Raw genomic sequence first — 9,129 nt, forward strand, 5'->3', positions numbered from 1 at the left:
GGGAGGGAGGTGTTTCAATACGTGGTATATATACTTTGTGTAGGGAGATGGTGGGTGTGTGGGTCGGTGTTACAGTACATACATAGGTTATGCAGAGAGGTGGTGAGGATGTGTGGGGTGTAGGTGTTGCAATAAATGGTCACTTTTAAGGACAAGTGGGCTGTCCCGAAAAATGCTGTTTTGAGAAAATCGAGAAGGTAAAGTTTTTGCCCCTTGTTCAGTTTCATTAAAAGACCAGGAGAGTTTTCTCTATAACCAAACGAATATACACACCAATGAAACCAAACTTCTCCTATAGGTTGGGTAATGCCCTTTTTTTTAACGTAGGTCAACATTTCTGGAAACCCCCGAAATTTGGGTTGGCCCGCTTGTCTTTAAAAGCAACCAAATTTAATAAAAGGTCGATGTCTCATAAGTTTACGGACAGCTGTTTGTTCTTTCCCCCAACTTTGTTCCGCCGACATGACAATCTAGGCATTGCTCGCAGTGTTACTGAGGAAAATCTTAGTAGAAGTCGTTTAGAGCTGAATGTCACTTTGATAGTCTTGTGATCGAAAGTATCTTGAATCATATCGTAAATGCTGGAGAGGCCTATTTTGATCATATATATTATATCCTACCTATTAGTGAAATTTTTAACTGCTTACTTCCGCCTCGTTTTTCGTATCCTACAACAAAACTTGTATCTGGACATCCTGCCCAGAAAAGAAACCTTTCGGTCTTTCTCGCATTTCGTCGCCTCGGAACTACTTTTGTCCTAAGTGTCCTCAACTATTCCCCACGGGGCGGTGCCACTGACTGAAGTGTCTTTAGGACATTCCCAAAGGGGGGGACATTTCTCATTCAAGCATAGTAGAATTGTAAATGGGCTGACTCATGTCACGCTCATAACTATGCCTGATCTACAACAGGGAACTGCTACTTTTTTCTTTCCTTATCCTTATTATTGTCATTTTCCTCTACTTCTTTTGTATGTTTGTCACTCTCTTGTGACCCGCTATTTCCGGGGTGCCTTGATAGTCGAAGCAGACCTTGTGCTGTTGAAGCTAGAGAGGTGAGCAGTCTAACTAAGTCTGATTCCCTGTAAAGACTTCTCTGTTGACACCCAACCCTTGGCGCCTTTATGACCTTATGCAGTTGCGAGCGCTGTAAAACCCTCTACTATTTTTTTTTTTAAAACTCAACTATAGAGCGCACTTTGGACTAAATAGTTCTGAGGCGGCGATTTATGATTTCGTGTCTTTTCAATTGTACCCAGCGCAGTTTGAGGATGTGTCCTAATCTAATCAGATTTGGATGGGTGTATAAAGTGAGTGTTGTGTACCGTGCGCGTAAGGGTAAAATGTTGTGTTGTGATATTCATTCGATGAGTGGTGAAACTTTGGCCGTGCTTGAAATGTGCGCATTGTTGGGTGACATAACTGGTGGCAGCGTGTCTTTGGTTACTCTGTGGACAAACTTTGTGATAGGCCGGCAGGTTGATTTTTGTCGTGAACCGATAGATGATGATTCTTTTTTTGTGCATTTATTTCTTTTCCTTTTACGTATATATATGATTATTCTTTTGTGCATTTATTTCTTTTCCTTTTACGTATATATGATTATTGTTTTGTGCATTTATTTCTTTTCCTTTTACATATATATGATTATTCTTTTGTGTATTTATTTCTTTTCCTTTTACGTATATATGATTATTCTTTTGTGCATTTATTCCTTTTCCTTTTACATGTGTGTGCGTGTGTGTGTGTGTGTGTGAGTGCGTTTCATAATTTGGTGAAATCAGGCGCTCATAAATTGTTTGGCATATGGAGTAATTGGTATAATCTAAAAGCTTGTTTCTTTGTCTTGTTTTTGATGGAAAAAAAATACCCGTCTGTCTTGAATATAAGTGGAGATATTTGCAGTTGAAGGAGGTCAAGGTTGCCTGGTGCCAGAGAAAGAATTAACACTTTGTAATCTTAATTCGGGGAAAATCCAAAGGAACTGGGAGGTAAACATCGCCAATCAGCGAGATGAGACGGCAAAGTGTTAACGAGACAGTGGCTGCCAAAGTTTGGGGACTTGCGCAGCTGAGAGCCCTTGAGAAAATTGCAGTTTTACAACTTTTGTGCCTTCGAAATGTTGAAGTAAGATAAGATGAGATAATACTTTTTTGTCCCAGAGGGAAATTTTTCTTGTTTTCAGAAAGGTATTTTGAATGATTGTATGTGTCACGACGTGGTGGAATCAGGCGCTCGTCAATTTTTGGGCATATGGGGGGGGGGGGGATATTGGTGTTATCTTAAAGCCTGTTCAGTTGCCTTCCTTTTGGTGAAAAAAATATCCATCTATGTTAAATAGCAGTTGAAATTTTTGCTGTTGAAGGAGATCAGGGTCGCCTGGTTTCAGAGGTAACATTGAATGATTAGCGAGAAAATGGCTGCTAAAGTGTGGTAACTTCGGTAGCTTGAGAGTCCTTGGAAACTGAAAATGAACTATTTTTAGTGCTTTTATTAATCTATGTTTTTCAGTAAAATCCACACAAAAATGTATTTTTAAATGGACATTGAAAGTGTTGGGCCAAAAATAGAAAAACATTGCCCACTGCCCGAAAAAATGCCGATTTCTTTGATTTTGTTATTTTGACAAGCGCCTGATTTCACCATGATGCCTCACATATAAGTTTTGATTTTTTTTAAAAATCATAAAATAACAATTGCTCAAGGGACAGAAAAATGTCAATTTCTTCAGTTTCGTAATTTTGATGAGCTCCTGATTTCCCCACGATGCCACACTTATACAGCTACGTCTTTCTGTATTAAAGGTCTCTAATTTGTGTGAAAATTTACTGTTTTTAAAATGAATTCCAGCTGCGTACGCTACTTTGAATTTTTCTGACAGGGTCATGGTTTTTCTTATTGCTAGAACTGTTTTTTGCAACAGGCCTTGATCCTTGGTGATTGGTATTTATAAGAAAAAACAATGGAGTATGTCAGACATACAAACTTACTTATGTCACAGAGGGGTACGTCTAGATGTTGATGATGTCTGTTCACCTGCTGTGGTTCATCGCCAGCCAGCCAGCCTGATTATTATGGTTGGCGGGTGCTCTGTGTGTGGTTTGCTTCTTCTTTCCTGTCAAACATCTATCGTCCTTACCTCTCCTCCTTCTTTTTTGTGTTTGTTACTCTCTTGTAACCCCTCTAATCTTCGGCACCTATATGATAAAACTAAAACTAAACCTGATTATTATGCATTTCTGTGCCTCGCTCTGTGTTTGCTTTCGTTAACTTAAAGTTTGCAGTTTGAAATGAAACGAACTCACATGGATGGGAGAGTGGTTCCGTTATGTAGACTGTCTCTGCTACTGTTGTCAGAGGTTCAGGATTGTTGCTAAGTGTGTCTCTGTACCATTGGTTACTTTGGGTTTTTTTACATTTGAGGTGAACGTCATGGCGAGATTTCTTTTCTTTTTTTTTTTCTTCTTCAAACATGTTTGCTGATCACTGTGGCTCCAAGCTTTAGTCTTTCCACATGCAATGTTCTTAACTTTTTTTTTTTCGAGTTTGAACTTGAATTACAGGGCAAAGATTGAAAGATACACTGTGAGATGCTGTTTTTAATTGTTGTTATCAATCCAGGTTTTTCAATTCTATAAGTTCCTTGATACTATGTCTTCTAGCGGTTTTGACCTCCTGGCATCTGTATGTTTCACTTTCACTTGTTGACAGAGTGGTCTGTGGACAAAGGAAAGCACCATCTTAGTCTTAGTGTTAGTCTTAGTCTTAGAGAGAGAGAGAGAATTCTTCACCTAAACAGTAATCATTTTGATCGTTCAGCATGCATGTCTTTGGCTGTGGTAAAGATTTCAGGATCTGGTCTGCTGGGATTGAAACAATCCTTTGGATTTATTTACTTTCTTTTTTCACATTCCTTTGATAAAACTGGCCAATTTTTTAGTTTAAATGTGAATTAAGCGAGAAAATGCTGTACTGATTTGTGAAGGAATCATGCCAGCAAGTGGGGTTTTGGAGTTTTTGTGATGTTGAGCCATATGTTGTGAGCTATTGAATGTACGGTGTATGTAGATTGTGAACTATGTATACGTACTGTGTATGTAGATTGTGAACTATGTATGTATGGTATGTAGATTGTGAACTATGTATACGTACAGCGTGTAGATTGTGAACTATGTATGTACGGTATGTAGATTGTGAACTATGTATACGTACTGTGTATGTAGATTGTGAACTATGAATGCACGGTATGTAGATTGTGAACTATGTATATGTACAGCGTGTAGATTGTGAACTATGTATACATACATTGTGTAGATTGTGAACTATGTATTTACGGTATATAGATTGTGAACTATATATACGTACAACATGTAGATTGTGAACTACTGTGTATGAAGGGTGACTACGAACTGTGTACATGTGTGTACTGTATTCTATTTTGTGTTCTGCAATATTTGTGCCGTGCGTCTTGCACATTTGGTGTCTGTCAGGGACCATGTTTCTCACACACTGCACTCACTGTTCTGTCGTCGGCTGACAATACGCCTTTTTTGCATTCTGGTGCAAACTTTTTATTTGCTAAATCGAAAGCCTGATCTGTTACCCTTGCTTGTGTGAAAAAATCAAAGCGGAACTGTAACTAATTTTTGAATCAATTAAAATTAAAATTTCAGAAGCGCTCTATTTTTCAATGGTTGCGCAGAGAAAAAAACCCCTTTTTTTCTCGAAACTGCGTTGAATTTTAAAATGGCGTTTTGTCAGCTTGCGTCAGTGTTCCCCCAGTCTGTGTGTGTATAGCAGTTACCATTGGAAGTGGGGGGGTTTTTTCATATCAGGTGGAGTCATGCATTTCTTTTTGGTTAATTCAAGTGTGTCCTTGATATTTTACAAGGAACTACATATATCATAAATATACTTATATAATATATTATATATATCAGATTTTACACAACCAGCCCATTTTAAAAAAAAGATATAAATTAATATTGATAGCTTGTGATTTAAGATGTTATGCGTGGAATGGATAATGAATACATTGATAGTTTGTCGTTTAAGTTGTTATGCATAGATAATGAACACGTGGTTTGTATGCTTTGATAGTGAACACTTTTAATCCGTTGGTAAGTAACACAATTTATGGATCTGCTTCCGGGCAAAGTTGTGAAAAGTGTGGTGCAATGACAAGTGAGCAAAAAATTTTTGTTTTGTTTTTGTAATCTTGACGGTTTTTTGTTTTTTTAGACGTAACCTTGACTGTTTGTAGAAAATGCTGCCTGTCTCAGAAATTGCTGAATGAAATGTCTTCGCTCTGTATTTCACTTTTTTAGGGAAAATGTTTTATTTTTTGACCTGTGAAATTGTGTCACCAACCAAGTTAAATTTAATTGAAAAGTACTTTTTTTTTTTTTTATGGAAGCTTCTGATTTTAAGAGTGTAAAATAAGCAGCATTTGGTATTTGAGATGATCGATTTGAGCAGGACAACTTTTAGTGGGGGGGGGGGGGGGGTTGTCTGATGAGGTGACAAGCTGTCATGATTACAAATTTTCTTGTTGTTGAGACCCTTCTGATCTTCGGCTGTTGCCGGGTCGGAAAGTTTTTGATGATTCCAAACCCAAATGTACCAAAGAAAGAAGTGTGTTGTTGTTTTAGTATTTAGCTGTTTGTTTACATCTATAATATGTTCCGGAAGTTTGTGATTTTTTTGATTTTTTAAAATATTTTTTTTTCATTCCACAATGTCAAGCGATATATGCTGAACAAAATTTTTGTGTCATGACGCGGTGGAATCCGGTGCTTGTCATTTTATGGGTGTTTTTCCGCCAGTTTGTCAAATCATGTGAAGTTGTTGGTGTCATCCAAAAGCTTGTTCATTTGTCTTGCTGTCGGTTGAAAAAAATTCCCTTTAATATCTTGAATAGAAGTCGAGATATTTGCAAATGAAGAAGGTGGGGGTCCCCTGGTTTCAGAGGTAAAATTGGCGAGAAAATGGGCTCCAAAGTTTGGTAACTTCATTAGTTTGAGAGTCCTTGAAAACTGAAAATTTACATATTTTGCACCTTTAGTCATCATTTTTCAGTAAAATTCCGATGGAAATATATTGTCATGTGGACAAAAAAGATTTTGAGCTAAAAAAAAAAAAAAATTCGATAAAAATTGACAAACTGGCGAAAAAATGCCTGTTTTTTTTTCTATTTCCTTATTTCGACAAGCGCCTGATTTCACCACGATGCTGAACAAAGCATTTGTCGGAGAGGAGATTACAAGGTTCACAACCCCATTATGAAAATCCATGTTGAAATTATTTTTTTTACGATTGGGAACTATAATTTTTTGAGTTCTCAGTTTGCTTCTGCGGGTGTATTTTGCTTTATCTGGTCACACTGTAAGCTGTCTAGTAGTTTTTATCCCACTGTTTAACAGATTTTATTCGATATTGTGCAACACAGTATTTATTTGACCGATTTACGTACATTTAATTTCACTGAGGTGACCCTCGGGCACGCACAAACGAATCTATACTTTGTCAGTCTGTGCAGCAGTTTCTTCGTTGGGTTATATTACGGAGGTGTGCTGGGGGGGTGGGGAGAAGGTGTGTTGTGTCAGTTCTGGTGCCTGGCCCGTGACATCATCACCCTCTGGACCTGTGTCTGGGAATTATGTAATTATCACGCATTTTTAAATTTTGGTCCCGTGTCCCCTTTTGGTGCCAGATGTTTCTATATTATGGGTTACAGTTACATAGAAAAATGTGTCAACCAGTTGGAAATTTTTATGTTTCCAGGACCAAAGACACACACACACGAGCACGCATGCGCACTCACACACAATCGTACTTAAAATGCATTTAGTTCCAATGAAATCAGAGACAAAGATGGATGATGCTGTCGGTACGAAGCGTCCCACAAGGGCAGTTTGTTGTCCTCTTTTCATTTAACCGTTAAGGTTAGGGTTTGGGTTAGGCATTTAACTGTTAGCGTTAGGGTTAGGTTTTGCATTTAACCATTAGGGTTTGGGTAAGGCATTTAACAGTTTGGGTTAGGCATTAAACTGGGTTTGGTTTAAGCATTTAATTGTTAAGCATTTAACAGTTAGGGTTAGGGTTTGGCATTTAACCATTAGGGTTTGGGCTAGGCATTTAACTGTTCGGGTTAGGGTTTGGGTGAGGCATTTAGCCGTTGTGTTTATCAAGTGTTGTGTGGGGTTGTGTGTTTTGCACGTGGTACAGAGATTTTGGGTAGCTTTTTGATTATGAGTCTGCACAATCATTGTGGGTTTTTAAACTTTTGATGGTGTCCTTATTAGTGGCGTGGGATTGAGGTGTGGGATGGTGGCATGGGCTGGTTGTGTGGTGTGGAGTGGGGTGGGGTGGTTGTGTGGTGTGGGGTGTTGGTGTGGGACGGTGGTGTGGGATGGTGGTTTGGGGTGGGTAGAGTGGGGTGGTGGCGTGGCATGGCGTGGGATCGTGTCTCGTTTCTCTTGGCAGAGCACAATCAAAGATGTACATCAGGGAAGTGAGAGGCTCTGTCTCTCCAACAAACTTACTTTTTTTTTTTTTTTACATGATCGGTAAACCTACGGTTTGTCTTCAACTTCAACCTACGGTTTGCGTTAAACTTAAAATGTGCTGGTAGCACAGGGTTATGGTAAAACTTTTACTTACACAGCACAGCAAGCAATCTTAAGTTATCTTTAGCACTTATTATGAGACGTCGTCTAGCTCAGTGCTGCTAGATTCTATTGTGTCTTTGCATTTATCAGTAACTATTTAATTTAATGTATTTGCAGAACCAAATTGTTCATAAGTTCTCCAGCGATCTGTGCAACTTTCTCACGTCGGAAAGATTGTATGTGTGGGAACTTTGTAAATTGTGAGAATTGATTATAATTTTGCGTGAATTCTTTGTGGGGCAAGTACAGATAGGTGCTGCTGTGGAAAACGTTCATGGGTGATTCTTGTGTGGTTTATTCCTTTGTTACTCACTGTGGGGGTATTTACGAAGTATTTCCGGCTGTGTCTGAGGAGGAGAATGGAGTGCTGAAGATGTATGGCAGGTCCGGTGGATCTGTTGTAACTGTTGTTGGTTTTTTTCCAGGATGATTTTTGGTTGATTGGGGTTTTTTTCTGCGTTGTTTGTTTGATAAGATGCCAAATCCACATATCCAAGAGGCTCCCTGCATTTTTCCCCCTATATTGGTCAAACAATATGAGCATATCCGAGCTGTGCGTGCGATGCTACTGCCATGGTAGAATGCATACATTGTTCTGTCATGGTGAATCAGTTGTCGCTGCTTTTAGCGGTGGGCGTTTTGTGCTTATGTACAGCACATTATTGGTCGCATGCTTTGTATTTTGTCTATTTTTATTTCTTAAGATGTATTCTCATTATCGTTGATAATATGTTGATTGTTACTTGGAAAGATTTTGAAATCCTAGATGTCTTTAGTCTCATATATTATTATTATTATTATGTTATATATTGCCTTCATCATGATGTTTCTGTTTCTTTCTTTCCGTAGCTTTCCTATGGAGAGCTTTTTATATCCTCGATATCTGAGAACAAATATTCAGAGGAGAAATGGCTCTTGGACTCGCAACCGTAAGGTCGTGGGTTGGAATCCCGTCCGGGGCCCGACATTGTGTCCTTGGGAAAGGCACTTTGCACAAATTTTCCTCACTTCACCCAGGTGGAAATGGGTACCCGGCTATAGACAGTGAACGATCTTGTCAGTTTGGTAGTGTTTGAGCGCGTGAAATCCGCAGCTTGCTCTGTATGCTTCCGCGGAAGCCGAGAATGTTTCTGAGTGTTCTCAGAGGGTCTGCTGGGGTAATAATGGTTGTAAAGCGCGTAGAACATGCTCTCGAGCGTGGATATGCGCTATATAAATGCAATTATTAAACGAGGTGCATGCCCTCTGGGTGCTAATTGCGTCAATTTTGTCCAGAATCGTTGAGACCCTTGTGTTGTCTGAAATGTTTGTTCCCTTGCCATCATTTGTTTCGGTATAAGCGAGGTCTTTTTTTATGTAGCTAAAGGAGACTCAAGCATTTGGAATTCTGGGTATTTTTTTTATACAGGTCCGCAGACTTTGAATGTTATGTGTATATCACAATGACGTATAAAAATTCT

The 9,129-nt window shown here is 38.8% G+C and overlaps 1 protein-coding gene across 1 annotated transcript in view; it reads left to right on the forward strand.

Moving 5' to 3' along the window:
• The window catches only part of LOC101849498 (choline/ethanolamine kinase), a 19,571-nt gene extending 10,969 nt beyond the window's left edge, over positions 1 to 8,602 (forward strand). Inside the window, exons 7-8 of the mRNA XM_035972560.1 lie at positions 7,304 to 7,423; positions 8,519 to 8,602. Coding sequence (XP_035828453.1) covers positions 7,304 to 7,423; positions 8,519 to 8,602 — 204 coding nt within the window. The remainder of the gene's footprint in view (positions 1 to 7,303; positions 7,424 to 8,518) is intronic.
• The last annotated feature ends 527 nt before the right edge of the window (positions 8,603 to 9,129 follow it).

The sequence above is a fragment of the Aplysia californica genome, unplaced genomic scaffold, assembly GCF_000002075.1.
Source record: "Aplysia californica isolate F4 #8 unplaced genomic scaffold, AplCal3.0 scaffold00741, whole genome shotgun sequence".
Lineage (NCBI taxonomy): Eukaryota > Metazoa > Mollusca > Gastropoda > Aplysiida > Aplysiidae > Aplysia > Aplysia californica.